This window comes from Panthera onca, chromosome C1 (assembly GCF_046562875.1).
Source record: "Panthera onca isolate mPanOnc1 chromosome C1, mPanOnc1 haplotype 2, whole genome shotgun sequence".
Classification (NCBI taxonomy): domain Eukaryota; kingdom Metazoa; phylum Chordata; class Mammalia; order Carnivora; family Felidae; genus Panthera; species Panthera onca.
In genome coordinates, this window is record NC_138346.1 from 201,189,715 (window position 1) to 201,214,902 (window position 25,188).

At 52.8% G+C, this 25,188-nt stretch overlaps 1 protein-coding gene across 1 annotated transcript in view; it reads left to right on the forward strand.

The window, feature by feature from the left end:
• Positions 1-1,700: 1,700 nt before the first annotated feature.
• Positions 1,701-25,188, forward strand: part of SLC9A1 (solute carrier family 9 member A1) — a 47,951-nt gene continuing 24,463 nt past the window's right edge. Inside the window, exon 1 of the mRNA XM_060624345.2 lies at positions 1,701-2,868. Within this exon, the coding sequence (XP_060480328.1) occupies positions 2,514-2,868 (355 nt within the window). The 5' untranslated portion in view covers positions 1,701-2,513. The remainder of the gene's footprint in view (positions 2,869-25,188) is intronic.

Genomic DNA, 25,188 nt, shown 5'->3' on the forward strand with positions numbered 1-25,188 from the left:
CTAACCCTCAGTACCTGTGAATGTATTTGGAAATAGGATTATTGAAGATGATCAAGTTAAGATGAAGTCATTAAGGTGGGCTCCCATCCATCTGACTGGTGGGCCTTGTAAAAAGGGGAAATTTGGGGGCTGATTCCCCTTAGATGGCTCAGTCGGTTGAGCAGCTGATTCTTGATTTCTGCTCAGGTCATGATCTCGTGGTTCGTGGATTCAAGCCCCGCATCAGGCTCTACACTGACAGAGCAGAGCCTGCTTGGGATTTTGTTTCCCTCTCTCTCTGCCTTTCTCTCAAAATAAATAAAAAAATAAAAAAGGAAATTTAGACCCAAAGACAGAGACCCAAGGAGATCACCATGTGAAGACTGGATTTATGGTGCCACAATCAATGAACACCAAAGACTGTCAACAAACAAGCTAGGAAAGGGGCAGGGAACTGATTCTTCCTCACAGCCCCAGAGAAAAACAACTCAGCTGACACCTTGATTTTAGACCTCTAGTCTCCAGAGTATGAGACAAATTTCTGTTCTTTCTTTATTTTTTTTAAACAATGTTATTTATTCTTGAAAGAGAGAGAGAGCTGGGGAAGAGCAGAGAGAGAGGGGGACAGAGAATCCCAAATGGGCTCTGTGCTGACAGCAGAGAGCCCAAAGTGGGGCTCGAACCCATGAACCAGGAGATCATGACCTGAGCCGAAGTAAGGATGCTTAACTGACTGATTCACGCAGGCGTCCCTCTTTATTTTTAAAGAATGTTTTATTTATTTTATTTTGAGGGGGTGGGGAGCAGAGAGAAAAATCCCAAGTAGGCTCCACACTCAGCTCAGAGCCCAATTTGGGGCTCAATCTCACAAACTATGAGATCATGACCTAAGCCAAAATCAAGAGTCAGACCCTTAACCGTCTGAGCCAAATTTTTTTTTTTAACGTTTATTTATTTTTGAGACAGAGAGAGACAAAGCATGAACGGGGGAGGGTCAGAGAGAGGGAGACACAGAATCTGAAACAGGCTCCAGGCTCTGAGCTGTCAGCACAGAGCCCGACACGGGGCTCGAACTCACGGACTGCGAGATCATGACCTGGGCCGAAGTCGGCCGCTTAACCGACTGAGCCACCCAGGAGCCCCCCGACTGAGCCATTCAGACACCCCAAACTTCTGTTCTTTAAGCCACACAGTTTGTGGTACTTTGTTACAGCAGCCCTACCCAATGAATGTAACTATATACTAAGTTTTCTGATCTGCAAAGCTGGAATCATAATAATGGTTCTATATGCTGTGCTGTATTCTAAATACTTCATGTAGATTATCTCATTTAGTCATCATGGCATCCCTCCAAAATAGGTACTTCTACTATTTCCACTTTACAGATGAGAAAGCTAGGGAACTGAGAAGTTAAGTAACTTGCTCAAGGTTATATAATAACTAAATACATAAGGTAATAATATATCCTTCACAAGACTGTTAGGAACTCTTCATGAGACTGCAGATGTCATGTGAAAGCATTTTGCAAATGGTAAAGCATTTCACCCCTGTTAGTTAGACTTTCTCTTCAGTCCCTTTTTTTGCCATTTCTGACTCTTCCTCTTCTTACGCGTACTTCCTTCCCTTGGCGACAGGGGTCGCTGCGACGAGAGGGCGCTGACAGGTCTCTCTAGCCTGCTGCGCTGGCTGCTCGCTGGTGCCTATAAATTGCAGCCCCGGGCTTAGCGAGGCATCAGTGCACCGCCGCCGGGGCTGGGGCCGGGGCTGGAGCTGTCATTGGAACTGGACGCGGCGGACCTGAAGCTGGGCCGGGGCGGAGCGCCGCGCTGCGCCGGGGCCGCAAGGAGGGGTGTGTTGCTGCCGGCCCACCGCGAGCCGCCCCCAGCCCGCGCCGAGGTGCCCTCCTGCCAGGCCGCCTGCCTCCGCCTTCCGCCTCCCTCCATTTCCCCGGAATTTCAGCCCGGCGCGCCTGCACCCCGGCCCTTCTCTGGGTGGGGAAGCTCCGGGCCGCTTTCCGGCTTCACTCCTTCCTCGCAGGCTGGGCTCCCAGCCCCCTCTCTTCTTTTCCTGGATTGGCTCCCACCCCTTTCGTTCCCCTTCCTTTAGCTCGGGCTCCCTGCCCCTTCCCTTAGCTGAGTCCCAGCTCCTCAGTCACTTTCCTCAGCCAAGGGTCCCAGCCTTCCCTCCTCCTTTTCCTTGCCTGGGGTCCAGCCTATCCTGTCCCTTCCTCTGTCTCTAGGGTGCAGTCTCTTCCCCCACCCCTTTTTCCAGGCCTGGAGTTCCAGACCTTTTAGTCTCTTCCTGTGGTCCTTTCTGGGTCCTTGTCCCCTTTCCCCAGTTTGGAGTTCTCCATTGCAAACCCAGCCTCCCTCCATTCCCAGAGATCTGCTTCCACACAATTACCTCTCTAAAACATGAACTTTTCCTAGGAACTGCCCCAGACTGTCTCCTACCTGCTGACCCCTTGCTACCTATGTCCCAGGTCTTACTCTCACTTTGCTGACGGTCAAGGCCTGCTGAGCCAAGGGATCAGCATGATGCCTCTGTGGTCGGGCATCTGTGGCCGCTCTCCCCCACGAATCTTCCCTTCATTGCTCATGGTGGTAGCCTTGGTGGGGTTGCTTCCGGTTCTCAGGAGCCATGGCCTCCAGCCCAGTCCTACTGCCAGCACCATCCGAGGCTCAGAGCCACCACGGGAACGCTCTATTGGGGATGTCACCACCGCCCCACCGGAGATTCCCCCCGAGAGCCGGCCTGTTAATCATTCCGTCACTGAACACAGCATGAAGACTCGAAAGGCCTTTCCAGTCCTGGGCATCGACTACACACATGTGCGCACACCCTTTGAGATCTCGCTCTGGATCCTGCTGGCCTGCCTCATGAAGATAGGTAAGTCCAGTTTGCTCTGACACTTCTGGTAACACCAAATTGGTGAGCCTCTTGTCCCATCCTTACCCCTTGAGGCTGCCCGGGAATAAGGGTCTGGACCACTCCAACCTCCATCCAGCCATCTTTGTTCTTCTCAAACTTGAACTCTGTGGTCTGAGCCTTCCCGAGATCGGAGCCAGCTTTGTGCATGGGAGAAAGCAGGATTAGAGCATGGGATGCTTCTGGTACTGGGTACTTTGAGCAAGGGCTCCAGGCCTGCAGGTCTCCTCTGGCTGGGCCAGACCCCGAGGGGAGCCAGGCACCTAGCTGTGTGTGAGCCAGAGGAGTGTCTTCCAGCAAGTGGCACAGCCTGCTCTGTCAACAACAACCAGTGCAATTACATGCTTCATGGGAGGGCGTTCCAGGATGGAGTGTATATCTACTTGGCCTGTCTGAGGAGTTTAAGTATAGCAGGGGACCCGTGTGCTGGAGACCTAGAAGTGTGGCGGAACATGAGGGATCCCCATAGTATCACCTTCCCTTTTTCCCAGAATGTTATCTGTCAGCTCTGCCTGCCCAGGCTGGCTGGGAGCCCCTGAGTCAGTTTCCGGCCCAGGAATGCCATCCCTTATACAGTTTATGGGACTGGGGCCCTGGAAATTTCTGAAGTCTGTTTTGGAGGTGGAAGGGGAGTGGAGGAGGCTGAAGCCTGGTCTGGCCCCTGCTCACCTCCAGGTTGGCACCCGGCTGTGTCTCAAGGTGCCGTATGGGCTGGCCAGTCATGCTGGCCACCCACTCAACCAAGTGGGAGAGGGACAAGTGGATTGGCTTGGGATGCTCCGGTCTGAAGAGACTTTGAAATGTTCTTTTTGGGAGAAGGAACTAGAAAAGTTGTTCCCTCCCCTCCCTGGGCTCCCTCCCTCCTAGGCCTGAACACTCTGTTCTGCTGGGTGATTGATGGAATTCACCGGAGCCTGAATAGCCCAGAAGTCCCTGGAAGTGTGTGTCCGGGGGGCTTTGGAAGCTGCCTTTGAGTTTTTAGCCTCAGCTAGCTGTGGAAGGCATGAGGATCGGGGATGCTGCAGATTTGGGTTTGGGGAGTTGGTGACTCTTGGTAGGAAGCCTTGCAGCTTTTCCAAGGGCGTGTAGGAGCTGAGTGGTGATGCCAGGCTTGTGTGAGGCAGGCTGTGGGACATGCTGCAGGAGGACACTCTGTTTTGACAGATCCGGTGGCTGGCGTGTAGCTTTGGTGCTGTGACGGTAGCAGGGCCTGTATATGGAGCTGGGCCACCAGCACCTATGCCCTGATGGCAGCCAGCTTCCTGGTAAAAGTCAAGGACTGGGCAAGAGGAGCTATGTGTACTGATTCTGACAACAACATGACCTTGAACAAGCTGGGGCCTTTTTCTGCAGGTCTTGCCCAGCCGTGAAACTGGCAAGAATCTCTAAATGTGACCATATCAATTGAGTCATGAAATCAGTGTCTGAATTTTTTGTAAGAAACCGGTGACCATGATGTGTCATTTGTCTGTGTAAGATCAGGAGGAGACCTGATCACAATCACTGTTCATAAATTGCCCTTCTCTCTCCATCTCCCTCACCTCCCAACGACATCTGGCATTGTGTTAGGGCACCGGGAGCTGGTACACACACTGCCAGTCTCAGTGCCTTCTATTGGGACGACAGTATGACCACAGAGATCCTACTCAGGGCAGTAAGGAGTTTGTCCCTGCAGGCCTGATATCTGTTTTTAATGGGGTCAGGCTTGGCCTGCTTTGTCCCCACCGGAACCTGTGCCAGGGACCCTGAGCAGGTGGAGAACAGAGATGATGCCATGGCAAGGGCATCAGTCTAGAAAGTTAGGACTTGGCTTCTCATCCCACCTCCCTCTGTGACCTTGGGCCAGTCATGCCTCCCCATCTGTCAGCTGATCTTTGGCCCCTTCCAGGACCGACATTTCTGCCATTCCACTGACTCGGGTAACCCTGGCACGTCATTCCGCCTTGGGCCTCAGTTTTCCCATTGTAAAATGAGGAGGCTGGATATGATCTCCGAGGGCGTTTGCAGTTCCAAAAGTCTGTGTCTCTGGCTTGGAAGGGCGTTCTGAAAACAGAGGGGCCCTAGCACCTGGCCATTCTGGGAAAGAGAGTCAAGAGAATTAACGACCAAAGGATCTCAAGGGTCCCTGTTCAGGTGGCAAAAGTGAGCGCCCATTTTTTCCCTTTCCCTTTGCAGGGTAGAGTTCCGGTTAGATAAAGTCTCCACCACTCTGCCACTTAGCCTGTCTGAGCTTCAGTTTCCTCATATATAAAAATGGGGGAAGTAATAGTACCAGTTATAGTGCTGCTGATGTGACAGTGACATAAATTCACGCATGTACAGTCAACTGGGTACCTACAGGAAGCACTCAGTGAGTGGCAGCTGCCCCTGTTGGTATTTTAACCACCGAAGGCAAGTGCATCCCTACCTCAGCCACCCATGTGCCCTGCCGTCTTCCTGTGAAGTTGGAGGATTACAAATCTCTCAACCCTAGGCTGCCACTGGGTGTCCTTCCTTAAGGTTTCAGGGTTTTGGGTGTGTCCTACCCACTGTTCTTCTTTTCACTTCAGCTGCCTCCCGGGCTGGTCCTGGGGGGAAGGGAGATAGCACCTACTGACTTAGGGGACGGGGGTGGGGGCTGAGGCCACACTCCCTCTGCACGCCCAGATCCCCAAGCACCTAGGAGTTCATTCTGGGGTCTTGCCTGTTCTCCCAGCACCACAGTGTGGGTAGGAGCTGTGTTGGAGCCCTCATTCTGTCATCTCTGGCAGCTGCTTCCCTTGCAAGGTACCCCTCCTTTAAGATTAGAAAGTGCCGTGTGCAGTTCTCTTTCCTGCCCTGATCATTGAGCAGAGCCTCAAGTAGACCCCGTTGGAGATGGTTGTGGGAGGGTGGGATTGGCCAGCGCTGAAGTTCTAGAGTAATGCCTCTGGGTTCTTTTCTAACTGGCTCAAGGGTTGACATCTGGCCCGTCTCTGGGCCTCTTTGCTCCTTCCAACAGTCAGGGATTCTTGACTTTTCCTTGGTAGGGAGGGGCTGGTGGTGTGGCAGGGGGGAGTTTAGACAATTGGGAGTCTTGTGAGAATGACCCCCAAGAAGCCTTAGGCTGTGTCTGCCGCTGGCCCCCTCCCCACCTTGTGATCTGGACCCTGTGTGAATTCCACTTTGTCCCCGGTTCACCGGACTCCCAGTCTAGCCTTTTTCCAAGGGAAAGCCTCACGGTAACACAACTCACCACTGGCACCCCCTGCGTTTGTTTGCCCATATCCCTGACCTGGAACTCCTGGCAGAGGCCCGAGAGCCCATAAGGCAGGTATTCATCTTGTCTCTGGACCAGAGACAAAAAAAAAAAAAAAAAAAAAAAAAGCCTTCCTTTGTCTCTTCACATGTTATAACAATTTTTTTTGGTTTTGGTCTTTGCAAGGTGTATCCTGCCATTTCCTCCTTAAACAAGTTGTGCATAGAGGAGGTAGGGGTCACTACTGCCCACTTCACACACCTGGATATCAGCCCCAACAACCGGTCTCCTGTAAAAATAAGACCAGAACTCCCCTCTCCCACTTCTCAGGAGAGAGATACAACTTTAAAGGTCACCTTGAAACTGTCTCAAGAAGCCCAGATGGCACTCTCTAAAAAGAAAGGGGTGATCTTTTTCTCTTTGGGAAAACAGCTGCCTGACGGCAGGGCAGTGGGAGGGGAGGGCCAGCTGGGGGCTGGGAGGAAGCCTTCAGGTATTGAATATGTGTCTCCAGAAGCGTCAGGACACTTGGAGGGCCTCGACTGGTCATGCTGCTGGACTTCGTTCACCTGAGCTCCCACCCCTGCTCCTGCAGCTCTGGGAAAGCAAAGACAGGGTCAGAAATCCTGGGCCCTGTCCCTGCCCCTTGGTACCAGTGACCTTGGCCAGGTGCCTCATTTCTCTGTACCTGACTTGCCTCACTTGTAAGGCGAAGATACTGTATCTGCCTTCTAAGACGGGTATAGAGGACAAACGTGGGAATGCCCAGCCCAGTGCCCTGCTGATGAGGCAGCTTCTAGGGCCTGTTCAGACTCCACCCCTATGGGCGGTCTTCCCAGCCCACTCCAGTCCACGGCAGCAGCTCTGACTTCTCCCCCTGAACCCGTTTCCCTTATTGTTTATCCACAACTTTGGCATGAGGCCTAGCCTGCCCTGTGACATCTCTTCTGTTGGGTGTGTTTGTATTTTAATCAGAATTACCATTTATTGAGTATCTACAGAGTAGTGTTAGGCACTTTATAAAAGTGGTCTCATTTAATTCCTACTAAAATCATATGAAATAAAGGCTATCTGTTTTACAGATGAGGAAACAGCTCATAGAGGTTATCTTCTGTGATGTTGAATTGCTATTTATTTTCTGTTTGAGACTTGGCATAGCCTCTTAGAGGGGTGCTGTGAAGTTGGAGGATTACAGCAACTCTGTCTCCTGTCCCTCACAGTCACATCCACAGGGGCACACAGCCTTCCACTGACTAGGGGCCCAGCTTGCTGCGCGGGCACTCAGGAATTTTAGGACTCCCTCTAGGGTTGGGGCAGGCGTCAGTGGTGGGAGCCCTCTCTGCTGTTGGGGTTCTGTGCCTGGCATCGGGCCTATCCCCTGTCCCTCTGAGTTGCACAGATACAACTGAATCCTGCAGTGAGGCTGGGCCTTTCCCTGGTCCTTTGGTAGTGGCCCCACCTGCCATCTCTTTGGCGTTGCCCTCTCCGTGGTCTGACCAGAGCTTACTTCTTCCCTGCTTGGGGAGGGGAGTGCCAGTGGAAGGGGGGTTAGCCAGCAGGGGGAGGCTAACCTTGTGATTGTGATCTTCTGCCTCTGGGCTGCTTTCAGTTACCCTCAGGGCCTGGCAGGATCCCCTGAGAGGCATCCTCTGTATTGGGAGCAGGTGGCACACATTTTTTTAGCCCTGTAAGGCAGGCAGTATTTGGTAGTAATTATCATCACTACTGTAACTTGTTTCCAAAGCACTGCATATATAGTATTTAATTCTGATCGTCTCAGTGGGTTAGCAGGTGGTATTGATGTTGCCCATTGAACATCTAAGGACCCTGAGGTCACTTAGCAAGTAAGTGGCAAAGAACACAGTCCCTGGACTTCTAACCCAAGGCCCATCCTCTTTTCTGCCTGGCCAACACACTGGGTCATTATAAAGATCAAGGGAGACCAGAGATCCAAAGGGGTTTTGTAGGCATATCCATATTGGTAATCTGAATGGTTGCCAGGAGAGACACCAGTTCCCTCAGTAGGAGGGAAGAGCTGAAGGAGCAGGGAAGTCTGGGGTAGTCTGGAGCTCAGGCCAGATCAGCTCCAAGTTCTTATGGAGAGTGTAAGAGCTGAACTCAGCCTTGGGACCTGTCATTCTCAGAGCCCTGGTCAGTGGAACAGCAAACCTTTGAAATGGAGGGCTTTTCCTTTTCCTTGAAGTGTTGTAGGCCCTCCTGGAGGAGAAAGGAGAGGCAGGGAAGTGAATTACAACCGAAAACATGCTGAATAAATAGGCAGGAATGAGGCAGTTAAGAAACCTGCGATCTGGTCTTAGCTCTTTGCTGAGCTGTGTGACCTTAGGCAAGACACATCCTCTCTGAGCTCCTGTTAGGAAATACACGTAACAGTTTTGTCAAGTATTTGTTAATTACGTTAGCTGCCACTTATTAAGCTCCTGTTTCAGAAGCTGTGTCAGGTACTTGCACAGCTAGAAAATATTGGGGTTTAAGCCCAGATCTTTCTGACTCTAGAACCCGTGTTCTTCATTATGCCCCGACTCCCTTTCAACTCCGAAGTTTTATTTTTCTCATAATCATTTTGAACAAGGAAGAGTTTGAGTCTTGGCTGCAATCTGTGGATCATTTCTTGGGTTTAGGGAAAGACTGTGACACTCCTCTCCCCCAAGCCCCACCATGAATGAAATAGCCCTTCTCTGGGGTGTTGGCATTCAGAAACACAGGAGAGGCAGGGAACTGGAGTGGAGAGGCCTCAGGCTCCCTTGGGAATGCCAGCCTGTACCGAGCTGGCTGGCCTGCCTCCTTCCATCATCCCCTCACCTGCCCCCTTTCCTTCTGTGGTGGGGAGAGAAGGCTCACTCAGCAAACCCAGGACCTGGGTTATTCCTGAGTCATCCGTCACCTGTGTGGGCCTCATTTTGCAGAACTCACACCCCCTGCAAACGTCTGAGTCAGACATGTCTCCCCAAGGTTGTCTGCACACACCGCCCTGGGCCAAACCATCTCTTTAGATGCCGATAAACATCAACTGATACTTTTAGACAGCCCGTGATTATATGTGGGTATTTTTAATCTTATGGGCTAATCTAATTTTAACTGAACTAAGTTTTGGGTTGGGCCTGGATCAGTGGGCTCTCCCCCCTTCCATGCTGACTTCATTTTCTTCCCCCCTAAAGCTCATCTAACAGGCAGGGCCAGTTTGGGGGTCTATTAGGCCAGACCTGACCCCTGAGTTTTGATACTGACTTGCTGAGAATTTGGACTTCCCCAAATTACCCCGAGCGAGTTCTTTTCTGAAAAGATGTGTCCTTAAGCAGCTTGGAGTGAGGTCCAGGATAAGCGGTTCTGTTCCTTCCCAGGCCCCCTTCTCAGTCCCTTGGGGGGGACACTTGCCCCTAAGCCCAGTCTGGCACTTCCAGAGAACTCAGCCTATTTGAGACCAGGCCACTGAAAGCAGAGCGGTGACCTCACAGCTGTGTGTCAGGCAGAGCCCACGAGCTCACCAAAATAATAAATAGCTAACACTTATATAGCACTTGCCGTATGCCAAGCAAAGCTCACAAAGGCTGTGTCTTTGTACTGGTCAGCCAGGACTGAGAGCAGCTAATTAATTTGTCTCTTCAAGCCGGGATGGAAGAAGCAGGTCGGCCAAAATCAGCCACCAGGCGTTTAGCTTGTGGCCCATCAGGGAACCAAGAAGAGTGAAACCCCGGGCCCTGCTCATTAGGGCTTCCAGTGTGCTCAGGAGAGAATGGTCAGTCCATGCCGAGGGATGGGCAGACTCTGGGCAGGCAGAGTTCAGGGAACAACCAGTCTCTGGGGGCAGGAGTGAGTAGGGAAGGCTTCTCAGGTAAAGTGGAACTTGAGCCAGTCTTGAAGGATGGAGAGGAACGAGATAAAGATGTGGGACCAAGAGAGTTATTCTTAGCATGATCCCCATAAGAATGTAAGCCCCTTGAGGACAGGGCCTTTGTTTGCTTTCTCATCTGTACCTGGCACAGACTAAGGGCTCCTGAATATCTGGAGAACGGAGGAGTGCATGATTGACTTCCATGTAGAGATGGGGTCCATGTGACTGAAGCATGGGACAGACAGGAAACCAGTTTGCTCAGAGGGGAAGGAGAGCAAGGGTTGGAGAGGCTAGTTATCAGACCAAATGCCAGGCCAGGAGTTTAACTGAGCTCCGAAAGTGACACTCAGAGCGCTTTTAGGCATCAGCCTGTGTGTGAGTGGTGCTTTCAAGGCCACCTCCCTCCCTCCCTTGTCACCTCCATGGGCTTGGCTCTAATGCAGGGTCTTGCAAGGGCAACCTCTGTGGGCTGGGTGGGGTCTCTCCAGGAGAGTGTGGGTCTGTTCATCTGCCCTTGATTTGTGTAAGTAAAAGCAAGATACCAGAGCTTCCTCAGGGAGTTGTCAAGAGCCCTAATTGAATTAAGCTTTTCCTGGGAAGATTCTTCAAGCCATCAACTGCTCTGTGACTGTGAATGGATGAGACCAGTGGCCATAAACCATGCAAGAAGGCAATCTCATTAATTTATGGTTATGCCTAGACAGGTTGACTTATGGCTTCTCTTTGTTTTATGTGTGTTGGGAGTGGGCTGGGGCCAGAATCTCCTTTCTGTGGCAGATTTATTTTTAAAATATGAATAAATAAAACATGTTTGTGGTCAAAACAAAACAAACAAAAATAAAACAGTACAGAAGGGTACTAAGGTAAAAAGTAAAATTTTCCCTCCTCACTTCTCTGATTACTGGACTGTCATGCTCTCTAGAGTTAACTTTCTTGTGTATCTTTTCATAAATTCTCTATACACATATGAGTGTGGGAGTGTGAGGGCAGATTTAGTTTTCATAAAGCCACGTGTGTAAAAGAAAAGAGTTCTAGGCTGGGACCTGGGTCCTAGATCTAGCTCTGCCTCTTTCATGCATGTTGACCTATGGTAAGTCATTTTGCCTTCCTGGGCCTTAGTTTTCCTGTCCATCGATTTCAGTTGTTAAGAGGCTCTTCAGGACTTTTCAGCAGGAAAGGCAGTCATCCCAGGGGTGTCCCTGGTGTGGTGAGCCCTGGGCAGACCGTGAGGCCCTGGGAGGGGGATCTCCACAGCCCATCCTTTGGGAGATGGGCCACTACTGTTATTAGCCCTGGCTTCAAGAGTACAGAATTCTCAAGTACAGGGTCATGGTCTCCTGCAACTCCAGCTCAGGGTTATGGGACTAAATGAATGGGTTCGCAGAGAGCCAGCTCTGTTGTTGGAGAAAGAGAGAAATCACAAGTGGGAAGGTACGTGGCTCAGCCTGAGATGCTGGGGACATTGGATGGGAGGAGGAAACATGAGGGAAGGTTTCCTGAAGGAGGTAGTTCTGAGGAATGAGCCAGGCAGAGAAGAGGAACATCATTTGGTAAGGCTGCTGTTGGAAGGGATTCTGGCTTAGGTGGGAGAATGGACTGGATGACTGGCTTTTCTTCTAGGATCTAGATTTCTAAGGTTCCTTTTTTTAAATTTTTATTAAAGTAATCTCGGGGCGCCTGGGTGGCGCAGCCGGTTAAGCGTCCGACTTCAGCCAGGTCACGATCTCGCGGTCCGTGAGTTCGAGCCCCGCGTCAGGCTCTGGGCTGATGGCTCAGAGCCTGGAGCCTGTTTCCGATTCTGTGTCTCCCTCTCTCTGCCCCTCCCCCGTTCATGCTCTGTCTGTCTCTCTCTGTCCCAAAAAAAAATAAATAAAAAACGTTGAAAAAAAAAATTTTAAAGTAATCTCTACACCCAACATGGGGCTTGAACTCACAACCCTGAGATCAAGAGTCGCATGCTCCACCGACTGAGCCAGCGAGGAGCCCCTAAAATTCTTTCTGAGTCTATGATGGTGTTTGGGGACCCCTCAAATAGTCTGCAGACATTGTATATGTGTATTTTTATCAGAGGAGTAGTAGTAGTAATAGCCACAGCTTTTCCGAGGGATGTGTGGCCCCACAAAGTTGAAGAGCTTTGGCCCTGTGTGCAAATTGGAAGAAGGGTAAAGGATTTTCCTTGGGCAAAGTGTCATACTTAACCCTGGGATGAGTGGAGTTTGCCTGGGGGACCGCAGAACTCCTTCTAGGCAAGGGGAATGAACCCAGTCAGAATGAGTAAGCTGTGTCCTGGGAGAAGAAAAAGGAAATTGACCCTGTAAAGTTGAAGAAAGCTTTTCTGGGTTGGGCATCAAAGCAGATGTAGCTGCCCTCCTGTGTAGGTGGGGAAGGTGCTGGGCTCCTTCTGCCCCTGGAGTCCGCTAGGTTTCCGTGGTAAGTCCAGTTCACACCCCAGGAGGTAATTCAGGCCTCTGGCCCTTTGTCCTAAAGTTGCTAGGGCCCAAACATACCTCTGAGCCTCTGTTAGGGGAAGCAGCAGAAGCAAGGGATCCCCTCTGAAGGGGACGCAGTGCTAGGCTTTGAGGGCGCAGTGCTAGGTGGCCCCTGTTGGCCTCTGCTCTTGCCGGGACTGAGGATCCCTTATCTCCTGCTCTCACCCTGTTTCTGGGAGTAAAGTAGAGAAATTTTTCTGCCTGTAGAATACTAGAGGTAGAAAGTGACCTGTGGCCCCCGGGCCCCGAGGGGAGATGGAGATGTTTTGGTCCCATCCTCTCATTTTCCAATTGAGGCCCAGAGAGGCTGTGCCCAGAGCCACACATGAGTTAATGGCTGAGGGAGGGCTTTCCCTGCTCTGTTAACTAATAACCCAGGGGGCTCTGGGCAGTAAGAGCTGGGCCAAGAGGAGGGGCTGTGGTCTTTGGCTTGATTCTTGGTTCCTAAGCACTGGTAACTCTGATGGGCCGTTTAAGCCTAAGAAGGGCAACTTCCTGCTGGAGTATCTGTCCGAGAGCTGTTCCTGGCAGGGAAGCTACTTGGCCTTGGCCACACGGGCCCTTGCAGGAGAACCAAGCCAGCGTTGAGCCTGCGTGCTGTGCTTTTAGGGCATCTTTGCCACCAAGCCAGGCATCAAGATCTTATCTTTTGGGTCCTGGGCCAGGGCCTACAGGAATCCGGATGCTATACCAGGTAGGCAGGACGCCTGCTTGAGGCAGAGCCAGCTCACCTCGCTGAGCACAGACCGAGACTCCCGTTACGGCTCAGTGGAGGAGGGGAGCAGGCAGCAGGAGTGGCCCAGCCTCCCCTGGCCAGCCTGGCTGGTGGACCAAGCAAGGATGCACGAGAACTACTTCTTTTGAGGAATCAGGGGCTGGTCTGAGAAAGGCCATATAGATACAGCACACTCAGGCAATAGAAAGTGGGTGTGATTTGAGGTGCAGATGGAATTATGAGGGTTTAGAGGAAACGGAAAGACCCTCCCACCTGAGGACGGTGGCGGGGGATGGGGGGAAGGGGTTGTGTGGAGGTAACAGTTGAACTAACCCTTGAAGGATAAGTAGGATTTAGATGAGATGCTTGAGCGAAACAGGTTTTACTGGGCACATCCGGAAGCTTCTACCTGGGGATTACAGAGGAGTATCCTAGAGCAGTTCCCCTTGGAAACATGGTGGTTGGGAACACAGGCTTTGAAGCGCCACAGACTCGAGTTCAAATCTCGGCTCTCCCACTTCATGGCACCATGATTTTGGGTAAGTCACTTCCCCTCTTTGAGTCTCAGTTTGATCACCTGCAACCGTGATGGTGTAACACCTGGCAGGATGTTGGAAGGATTTGGGGAGAGTACCCGTGTAAGATGGTTGTCACAGAGTTTGGCACATCCCGAACACGCGATAAATGATGGCACTTGGGAGTCCCTCTAGGATCGGGAGGGAGAGAGATGCTGGGTTGTTTTCTCTGACTCCTGAATCGCCCAGCAACTGAATAATCACTCAGCAAGACTTACTGATGCCCTGCTGTGTGTCCAGTGCTGTGCTAAGCGCAGGGGTGAGGCAGCTATGGATAAATAATGTTTATCCTTTTAATGAGCACACTCCTAAGGTGGCGAGAGCACTTTCCAGATGCAGCAGGAAACCTTTTGGGGAGATGCTGTTCTTCTCCTTTTTATGAATGAGGACACTGAGGTCCCAAGAGGTTAGGTGCCTTGCCTAGAAGCGGATGGCCTGACTATGGCACAGCCGAAGCCAGACCCACAGTTTCTCATTCCAAGTCCTGTGCAATTTCTCCTATAAAACAGTCATTTCACCATGTAGCTGTAGTAGCAAGACTTATCACTTGAAGCATTTAATGAGCAAAGCACGATTTTGTATGACAACTTGATGTGTAGCTATAAAAGCACTAAATTTTGCAGAACAGATGATGGTTTTTAAAATAGGCCCAGCTCTGATGAGGTACCAGGTGAACTGTGCCAGTGTGCAGGGCAGAAGGTGCTGCCACTTTTGTAACTGCGCCGCCCTGGCCGAGCCTCAGTTTCTCCAGTGAAACGGATAATGCGTGTAAAGCTCCAGGCACACCGGAAGCGCTCCGAAAGGGGAGTTGCCACTATGGTAGGAAGGTGGTTTCAGTCATGAGAGCCAGGGGGCACCGGGCAATGCTGAATGTCACCAGGACTGGGGTGGGCATGTAGATGAGATCTTGAGCTGAAATGTCTGAGGTTTGGTCTTTAGTTGGAAGGGGGAGACACATTCAGCAAACACTGATTCATGCCTCATAAAGGCTGCGCTGAATGAAGACGGAAAGAGGAATAAATATAATCCCAGCCTCACGGGAGAGGCTGAGGTCTAAACAAGCACTTGGGATGTGCTGAGGAGTGCCACAGCAGGGCCCCACAGGGCTGTGGGTGCACAGGAGGCTTTGGGTGGGTGGTGGATCAGAGCACATGCCAGAGCTTTGAGCTGAGCCTTGAAGGTTGGGCAGGAGTTTGCTCATATGGAGGGTGGAGCCGGAGAAAGGCACGGAGACGTGAATAATGCAGAGCCGTAGATAATGCGGAGCCATTGACCTTTGCTTGTGAAACCCATTGGGGCATTTTTCACCCCCTTCACCTCAGCCCCACACATACTGCACCTGCCTGGCCGGCTGGGCAGAGAAGCTGAGCCACCCTGCGGGGCCGTGAGCACCAGTGTTGGCTGTTGCCGTATGGAGGCAGTAAGCAGCTGGGTTGTTTGAGACCCGCCGAGCGCCTGGCCTTGTGCTAAGGGCTCCACGTGGTACATGGTTGTCTGAGTGTCACGGCAACCCTGAAGGGTACGAGTCCCGGTGTCTGCCTTTATCCAGCTTACAGCCACCTCAGGGAGTGAAAGAGCAAATAAAAGTGCCCAGTGAAGCTGTGCCACTGCCTCAAAGCCCAGGAGGACTTCAGGGAGAGAAGACATGTGGCCGGAATGAGGGGGCAGAGGCCTTTGTGCAGGTGCGTTCACAAGGCCTTGACAAGGGGAGGGGAAGCAGCGGGTCAGGCAAGGGTCGTGGCACCAGCCGAGGCTCCGAACAGTGGGTGTGAGCGGGCACCCGGCTGAGGAAGGGGAAACAAGGGGCTAGAGAGGAAGGCCCACCAGCTGCGGGGGACGTCTGGGCTGGGGGTCAGTGAGAAATAAGATTGGGTGGGTGGGCTAGGCTAGATTCCCAGGCATTTAGAACTCCAGCCAGAGCAGAGGGCTGGTCAGCCCTCTGGAAAGCTCGATCACACACCCTTCACTCCATTTCCACCTCTGCTTTCCCTGTCCAAGCCACGAGCATCTCTCTAACCGGGTGACTCCAGGGGCCCCCTGAATTGTCTCCTGGCTGCACTCCCCTCTGCCTGTAATCAGCTCTCCACAGAGCAGCCAGGGGCATCGTTCAGAAATGTAAACCAGGGGCGCCTGGGTGGCTTGGTCGGTTAAGCGTCCGACTTCAGCTCAGGTCACGATCTCGCGGTCGGTGGGTTCTAGCCCCGCGTCGGGCTCTGTGCTGACAGCTCAGAGCCTGGAGCCTGTTTCAGATTCTGTGTCTCCCTCTCTCTGTGACCCTCCCCTGTTCATGCTCTGTCTCTCTCTCTCAAAAATAAATGTTAAAAAAAAAAAAAAAAAGAAATGTAAACCAGAACTCACCATTCCCCTGCTTCAAACTTTTCAGTTGCTTCCTGATGAACTTGGGGTGAAATCCAATCCAGGAGAGGTGTGGCGTTCAGCTCTCTCAGCTTCACTCCTTGCTGCTCTTCTCCTGACCTCACTCACTCCAGTCTTCCTGGGTTTCTCAAGTGCGCGAGCCTCTCCAGGCCTGTTCCTCCGCACTTGCTCTCCCCAGCCTGGAAGGCTGCCGCAGGCCAGCTCCCTGCCCAGGTCCTGGATCAGGTGTCCTCTCTTCAGAGAGGCCTCCCTGGCCACCGAGTCTAATGTGTAGAACCCCCACCTCCTCTCATTCCAGACACTATTCTGGGTACTGAAGACATAGCCAGGAGCAAGACAAGGAGGCTTCTGGTGTCAGGGGGTTCCCAGGGCAGTGTGGGGTGTTGGACAGTAGACACAACAGTGTCAGGCAGTGATAAGTATCCTGGAGAAAATAGATAGGAGAGAGATGTGCTACTTTGGATGGTTAGCTAAGGCCTCTCTGAGGAGGTGGCTTCTGAGCTGAGCAAATGACAAGGAGGAGCTTGCCTTTCAAAGACCAGCGTCCCTGGAGAGGGCACATTTGAGGAACCTGGAGTAGAGAGAGAGGGAGGGAAGGAGGTGTGGTGTGAGAATCTAGGTGCTATGTGGAGCCACTGAAGGCTTTTGATCAGGGTGACATGGTCTGACCTGGGGAGGGATGCGCAGAGCAGCCTGGGAGCCAGAGATAGAGGGTTGGCTCCGGCTTCGGGCTGGCCACAGTAAACCAAGCAAAGCAGGTCCCTGGCCCACAGCCACTCGGCCCAGGTCTGTGAGAGCAACAGGTGTGAAGCTTTGAAACAGGCTCCTGTGGCCGGGCCAGCGGTGGGCTGGAAGCTCCAGCCTGGGAGAGTCATTGCCAGGGAGGGGTGAATAGGGAGCAGGGCAGAGCAGGGGGGGATGAAGGCACGGGAGGAAGGGAGGGGCTGTGGGGACGCGAGGCCCTGCTGGACTCCTGCCCTCTCCTCCCCTGCCCCACCCCGGTGCCCACAGGCAGGCCGTCACCGGACCTGTCCTGTGCGAGCCTTGGCACGGCTGAGCACCAGGGCTGTGACGTGCCTGTTCCCTGCCGAATCCTATGATCCCACGTGGCCTGGGGGACTGCCGGGCCCGGAAACACCAGGCCTAGAATCAGAGAAGTAGACTTTATTGTCGGGAGGGATCTAGGGACAGAGTGAGGGATCCAGGAGGTGAGACAGAGAAAGATAAGGAAGGGGGTTGGGGGTCAAGAGGCTTAGACTGGGATGCCAGCTCTTGCAGCAGTGGGGGTGGGGCCTGGCACGTAGACCTGGGGACGGTCATTGACAGTGCTGTGGCGAGCACCCAGCAGTAACGGAGCCGGGCCCAACCCCCTCATCTCACAGAGGAGGAAGCAGAGAGCCGGAGAGGAAATGACTTGCCCATAGGCCGCAGTGGGAGGTGACAGAGCTGGGGTTAGTTCAGGTCTCCCAACCCCTAGTCCGGAGCCCCTCTGTGATGGTATAAGTGTGGGTCTTCTTTCCTCCACCATTCCCTCCGGGACGGCCCCCTGTTCCCTCTGCAGGTGAGGCGGCTGCCCCTGGCTCCCACCTGCTCTTCAGCTCGCCTCTGAGCACCTACTGTGTGTCAGCAGTGTGGGCAGTGGCTCCCACCCTTGTGGCGCTGACAGTTGTGTGTGGGAGACAGACGTGTAAACAGCTACAATACAAGACAGGCTGAAGTGACACAGGCAGGCAGCACAATGCAGTGTGGGCCCTGGTGGCAGACGGGTCTCGGTTCTGGCACTGCCACTTAGAATGTAGTGGTGACGAGGGCCCGAGTCGAAATTGGGAAAGATTGAGAAGGGCTCTGATTCGGCGTAGAGGAGTGTGGACACTTTTCTCGTGGTGATGGGAATTGCAGAGAGTTTGGGGTGAGGCATGACCACGACCAGCCTGTGTTTAGGATGAAGGTTCTCCCAGCAGGTGGAGAATGGACTAGATGAAGTTTCTCACAGTGTTCTTGGCTCTGGGAATTTTCCGCCTCCTCCCTCCATAGATAATTATCCTTCCTAAGAAACTGATCAGATGGGAAACTGCAGGAAATGGTTTGGGACAAGGATTGTGTAGGAGTTGGGGGGAGAATGAAAAGGATGTAGCAGGAGGCGGGATCCATGCCTAGCAGCAGGAGGTGGCTCCCTTGGAAGGAGGAGGGAGGGGAGCCTGAGCAGGCTAGGAATTTAAATCAGAGTGGGTGTCTCCCGGGGAGCCAAGTTCCTCAAAGTTCTTCTGCTCCCCTGGTGGGAAAGAGGGGTGATGTTGACTGGCGGGATCAGCTTTTCTGAGTCCTTGTGAGGCAATGTGGCCCAGCAGCCTCAGCACTGGTCCAAGTGTCAGAGCCAAGTCCAGGCTCAGCTCTGCTGCTCAGCTGTCCTTCCACATCTGAAATTCCATCATTGTGGGCCAGGGCCTGTTATGGCGAGTGGGTGCACCGGACACCCTCTCCAGGCACACAGCACACCTCCTATCTCAGCTCCCTGCAGGCCCGAAGTTTTAGTTGTAGGCCTGGCCTCTTCTCCCCATCGGCCTTGCTGGTTCAACAGCAGCTCTCAGTATGCTGAGGCTTCCAGGGAGCTAGGCTCCACTCAGTGTGAGCAGGTGACTAAACCACAGCCACCATTGATCAGCAGTGAGGAGCAAGCAGAGACAAGGTTGCCTGTGCAGGGGCCCGGATGGTGGAGATTCAGGGCATCCTTTGGTGCAGTCAGGGTCAGTAGAGTCTGGTGGCTTAAGGTTTTCAGAGTCCAGCAGACCTGGCTTTGAATCCCAGCTGCACTACTGCTAGCTGTGGGACGTTAGGCTGAGTACCTGACCTGTGAACATCATTTTTCTGTAGATAATTCTCCCTTGCGTGTCTTTTTTTAAACCTTTTCCTCCATTTAATTGAGGAATAACATACATATATGCATACAGTAGAGTGCACTACTCTTAAAGTGAATGGCTCAGTGATTACTTATAAATGTTTGCGACCATGTTAACAAATCAAGATAGAGGATATCTGTGTACCCTCCTAAGGTCCCCTCCTGCCCTTCCCAGTCTGTACCCCCACATTCCTCTGAGGTAACCGCTGTTGTGACTCCCGTCATCATCAGTTTGTGGTACCTGTTCCTGACCTTGATATAACTGGAGTCAGACAACAGGTGTTCTTTTGTGTCTGGCTTCTTTTGCTCACCTTATTCGGGATGTTCCTCTTTGTCGTCACATGAATGAGAGTTTGTTCTCTCTGTTGCCGTACAGCATTGCCTTCTATGAATAAGCCATGGTGGTTCACTCTTCTGCTAATGGTCATTTGGGTTGGTTCCCGTTTTTGACAGTTATGAATAAAGCTGCTATGAACATTCTTATACTCCATGGGGTTTTGTGAAAATTAAATGAAATAATTTATTACAGTAAAGTGTTTCTTTTTTTTAAGTTTATTTATTTATTTTGAGAGAGAGACCAAGCGCACCTGAGTGAGGGAAGAGCAGAGAGAGAGGGGGGAGAGAGTGTCCCAAGCAGGCCCTGCATTGTCAGCGCAGAGCCCAACGCGGGGCTCAAACCTACGAAACCATGAGATCCTGACCTGAGCCGAAACCTAGAGTCAGACACTTAACTGACAGAGCCACCTGGGTGCCCCCTATAATAAAGTGTTTAATACTGAGCTTGGACTCAGAGCAGATGCTCAGACAAATTTCCTCCCAGGTCTTGTTGTTCATAAAAAGGAAACAAAATTCAAACGCGACCTAAGTATGTAAAGAACCAAGTGCAAGTCCTATCCCTTTTATTCACCTGCTCCTTAGAGCTGATCACTTCACAGTTCTGAGCGTCTGCCTGGACTTTTCCCTAGCTTTGTGTGAAGTTCTTTTTAATAAAAATCATTTTAAAGTGGTAATCATACTGTTTATACTCTTTTGCAACTTACTTATTTTTTTTTATTAAGTCTGACTTTTTAAGAGTCCCCTTATCTGCGTTAAAGGAGCAACATCGAGAAAGACAGGCTGGAATGAGCTCCTGCATCAGTCGCTCGGGGCCTTCCACTCAGGCCTGGCAGGGCTGCCCTCAGGCTTTCCTCCGTGTGGAACCCAGGGTTTGGATTCTGGAACCCTGGGCGTGAAGTGCAGGCTTTCCTCCGTGTGGAACCCAGGGTTTGGATTCTGGAACCCTGGGTATAAAGTGCAGGCTCTGTTGTGCCCTGCCTGGGTGTGTTCTTGGGCTTAAATGTCCTGAGCTTTGGTTTTCTCCTCTTTAACGCAGGAGAACCCACACCTGCCTCATAAAAGGATGCCATGAAGTCTAACTCTAAATTCGATAACATATAGGAAAGATCAATATCAGGGTAGGAGATAACATATAGCAAAGTACAAAGTGGAAAGTGTAAGGTAGAAAGTACAAGGTGGGAGGTGACGCATGTATGCTGCTTATTCTGCAAAATCACGGGCTATCAGAACCAGAGGAGCCTCTGAGAGGCTAACCCAGCCCGCTGCCTTACATGTGAGGAAACCGTGGCCCAGGGAAGGCTGCAGCGCCAGAATCAAGCCAAGGGGGACATCAGCCCTGCAGCTTCCCAGTGGAGGGGGTGTCCACCATCCTCTGGTCCAGGAGGGTGGGGAAACAGGCAGGTGGGGCAGAGGAGATGCTGTCCCAGTCCAAGCTACAGCACTTTTTCTATCCTAGCTTTGCCCCCAAACCCGGACCTCTGTCCATTCCCACAGAGCTCACTGCCTCCCGCTAAGAAGCACCCCTGCTCTTCCTTCCCGCAGGTGACAGCCTGGAGGCGAGTAGTCTCTGAGACTTCTTGTAGTTTGGTGTTTGGATCTCCTGAGCCTTCACCCTCCCAGCTTTTATAAACGGATAGAGAGGGCTCCCCCAGGCCTGTGAGCCGATGGCCCAGGCTGAGGTCAGGAATCTGGAAACAAAACCCTGACCAGTATGGGCTGGGGCCTGTGCCTCATTCACCCTGCTCCTCCCACGGAAGAACTGGCATGATAAGATTTGTACCGGCCCAGGTGGGCCCCACTCTCCCCCGTATTTGGCCACCACACTCGGTACCAGGCACACAGAGGCGGAAGTGGCTCCTTGTGCTCCGTCTCCCGCCTCTTTTGGAGCCACAGCTCATTATGAAAGCACCCATGGCAGTGATATCAGGTTGCTGGGCAGGGCCACTGGGAGTGCCCTGTTGGTCCAGGGTGGAGTGTGAGCCCTTGTATCCACTTTCAGGGCGAGGTTGTAGAGGGACACATGTTCAAATGGCAGTGAATGGTGATGTCACAGACGTCCTGCACAGAGAATAGGAGGCACCGCCACCATGTGCCGGAGCTCTTGCCTTGCATGTCACCGTTCTGGGCCCTCTGCCTTCAGCATCTTGGGTGGGCCTCATCTGACCCTGTGAGGTGAGGGGAGGTGTCCTCATTTTATAAATGAGGACCCTGAGGTCTGGAGAGTTAACTAACTCGCCCAGGGTCACATGCACAAGAAAGTGGTGGAACCGAGCAACCTTGAATCCTAGGAAACCAGGGTGAGAGAGTCATTTGAGGTTACCTGGCCCTCTCTCCTCATGGTTGAGCAAACCCAAGGCCCAGAGTTAGGGCACATGGGGACTGGCACTCAGGGCTAGTATTCTTTCCTATCCATTGATAACAACCACAGTTAGTACCATAGTAAGACCCCCAGCCTGCTCCTTTGAACATTCTGAAACAGTCCAGTTAGGCCCATCCTTTGGAGAGTCGAGAAGATGATTATCCACCTTATTTTTCCTGTGGCTCAGGTGAGGAACCTGGTTGAGAAATGCCCTGGAGGACAAGTACCTGTCAGCTCTGGAGTCAGCTTCCTGGACTTGACTCCTGCTCGGCCTTACCACTTACCAGCTTGGTGGCCTTGGCCAAGTAGTCCGGCCTCTCTGAGCCTCAGGTTCCTCATCTATGATGTGAGTGTCATAGTGCCTCCCTCACTGGATGGTTTGAGGATTGAGGAGCCCTCAGTGAGTGCTATGATCATCAATGTCCCCATCTCATGAAGAAGCCGGCGACTGAGCTGATCAGAACCAGGGCTCCAGCCTGAGTTCTGGGCCTTTCTTGTTCTGCCCTGCAGTGCTGCTTCCTGGTTCTTGCTGCCACAGGAATCCCCACCTCTGTGCCGTGTGCAGAGTCATATGATGGGCCCAGCTTAGGTGGAAGCAGGTGCTGTTGGAAGCCTTTTTTGCTTCTTCCTGGGCACGGGACAGTGACTTATATGGAGCACACCGATGGCAGGCAAGTAGGCAGGCCGACAGCCTCTCAGCCTGCCTGTATCTTGCCTCTCTGTGCTCGGCTCGTCACGGATGGGCGCCTGCCGTCATCCAGGCCCTCACCGCATAGCCACGTGGGGGCTGGACTCCGGAACCTGTGCCTGCGGATGAGAGTGGCAGCAGGAAGCAGTTATGGGCCATTTCCTATCCAGCAGCCTGGTGTGAGGGCAGAGCTCAGCCTCTGGGATGAAGCAGTCCTGGGATCAAGTACCAGTCTTGTTGCTTACTGGCTGTGTGCTGCTTGGGCAAGTTCTTTAAACTCCGAGCCTCAGTTTCTCCTCTGGAAAATAGAAACAGTGCCTACTTCGTGGCATCGCTGAGGCCAAATGAGAAAGCACGGGGCTTGATGACAATTCTCCCTTCCCATGCTGGCATGTGACTAGTGGGCTGCACTGTGTCCCCCAAGGCAGTGCACACAGGTGTTAAGCAGGGGCCTCGTAGGCCTCACCCCAGGCCTGAGAGGTGCCTCTGGAAATTTCTGTTCCTCTTCCCCAGGGTAACAGACAGGTCCTGGTCCTCCCTCTGGCAGAGCACACACAGAACCAGAGCTGGGGTACTGCTCTGGTACCTGGGGGTACTCTGGTACTGCTGGGGGTGGGTCTTAGAGGGAACCAGGAGTTTAGGGTGGGTGAGTGTCTCACTCCCAAGGTCACGTAGCAAGCAAATGACAGCCGAAGCGACCCGTGCCTCCTGTTCCGAGCACGGCAGGACAGAAAGCCAGGGCTCAGAGCTGGAGGAAGCATGCCGGGCCGTGGCTCTGGAGTCAGAAAGACCCCACGGTAGGGCCTTGGTTAAGTCTCTCCACCTCTCCCTGCCTCGGTTTCCTCAGCTTCAGAATAAGGATGTGATACCAGAGATTTTCGGGGACTCATGCAGCTTAAGGTGTGCAGACACATCACACTGAAGTGCCCGGTAAAAGGTAGTTGTAAAGAAAAGGTGGGAGTGATGAGGGGCGGCACTGTGTTCTAAGTGAGGACTGGCTTTGGAGTATGAGTCCTGGGTGTGAATAAATCCCGACTCTGCCAACACCTCGCCATGTGACCTTGCCGAGTTCCTGCCCTCTCTGGGTATTATTCTTTGCATCTAGGAAATGAAGGGGTTGGATTGGAATGGTCTCGGAAGGCCCTGTCTCCTCTAACCTCCTGTGGCTTCATGCTGAGGTTCTTCGTGAGCCCCGGGAGAGGCCTGACCTCCCTTTGCTGTTCCTGGAGCCCTGGGCCTTCCTGGCACCAGGACCAAGGCCTGCAGCCAGCCATGTCCTCATCTTTTCTCTGCAGTGTCCTCTAAAGGGCAGCCTCCTCTGAGCATGCTCAGCTCTCCCATCCACTCAGTATATCTCCTGGCTCTTAGAGGCCTGAGGTGACAAACTGTCCCAGTGGGCAGGGAGAGGCCCTCCAAGTGTGCCCTCTGTGTCTCCCTCCTCATGATGCTCAGCCAGCTGGGCTGTTTTCAGAAGTGTGTGGGAGCCTTTCAGGGCATCCCCTGGGCACCTGCTCAGGGGAAGCTCTGACCTCCCACCCTGCCAACCTGCCTCTGGGACCTGCTGCTGCCTGGCTCAGCCACATCCACAGCTCCTGCGACCTGTACCCAGGTGCCCTAGAAGGCAGTTTTATAGATTTTATAGGGGATAAGAAACAGGTTCAGTGGGGATCCAGAGGGTTTCTGCCTCCTCTCACCTCCCTCTGCCTCCCCACCTCCTCCCGCCCCCCCCTCTTCTCCACTTCCCCTCAGCACCCCTGCAGGCTTCTGCCAGCTTGGCTCAGCCTGGAACCAATGATGACAGGGACAGGGTACGAAGCCCTGTTTCAGAGGGGCTCTCTCAGAGTGTGGCCCCGTCTCCTGAGTCCAGCTCCCTCCCTGGCAAGTGTGCTCTGGTGCCAGAAGGCCCTCTCTGGGCCTGGGGACTAGGGGCTCGGAGATTGGAGCCGTGCCTTCCACTGAGCGCTTTCTTTGGCAGTTGTTTGCTCCGACACATAATGTCGTTGGATCCTCAGAACAGCCCTGTGAGACAAGTGGTTATGAGCCCGCTTTTCAGATGAAGAAACTGAGTTTCACCTAACACTCAGAGGTTGAGTGCCTGCCAGGGAGACCTGGCTAGGAGATGGCAGAGCCAGGAAACCAGGCTGCCGGTTCTCAAGACCATGCTCCCTCTTTTTCTTGTTTATTTTTTTTAATGTTTATTTATTTTTGAGAGAAATAGAGCGCGAGTGAGGAAGGGGCAGAGAGAGAGGGAGACACAGAATCTGAAGCAGGCTCTAGGCTCTGCGCTGTCAGCACAGAGCCCGACACGGTGCTTGAACTTGGGACCGGCGAGATCGTGACCTGAGCTGAAGTCGGACGCTCAACCGACTGAGCCACCCAGGTGCCCCTTGATCATGTTCGCTCTTAACCACAGGCTCACTGCTGGCTGAGTTTGGGTTGAAACCTTGGACAGATCCCTGAGGCGACTGGACCCCTGCTTGTTTTTCCAGATGTCACCCTTCCCAGCCATCTCACTGAGGATCTTCCGGCCTACGTGTGGGACAGCTTCCCCTGGCCCGGGCCCAGTTGCTCGGCCTCAGTCCTCCAGAGCTATGGCTGTCACTTGACTGCTGGGTCCTCCTCTTACTAAGGCCTGGCTCCAGTGTGAGCCAGTGAGTGACTTCTGTTCCAGCGGAGGGCCCCCAGCCCCTCTGGTGTCTTGATATTTCTACTGTGCTCTCCCATGGAACCCACGTCTAGGCGGCAACCATGCTGGGCTGCAGAGCGGGCTGAGCCCTGGA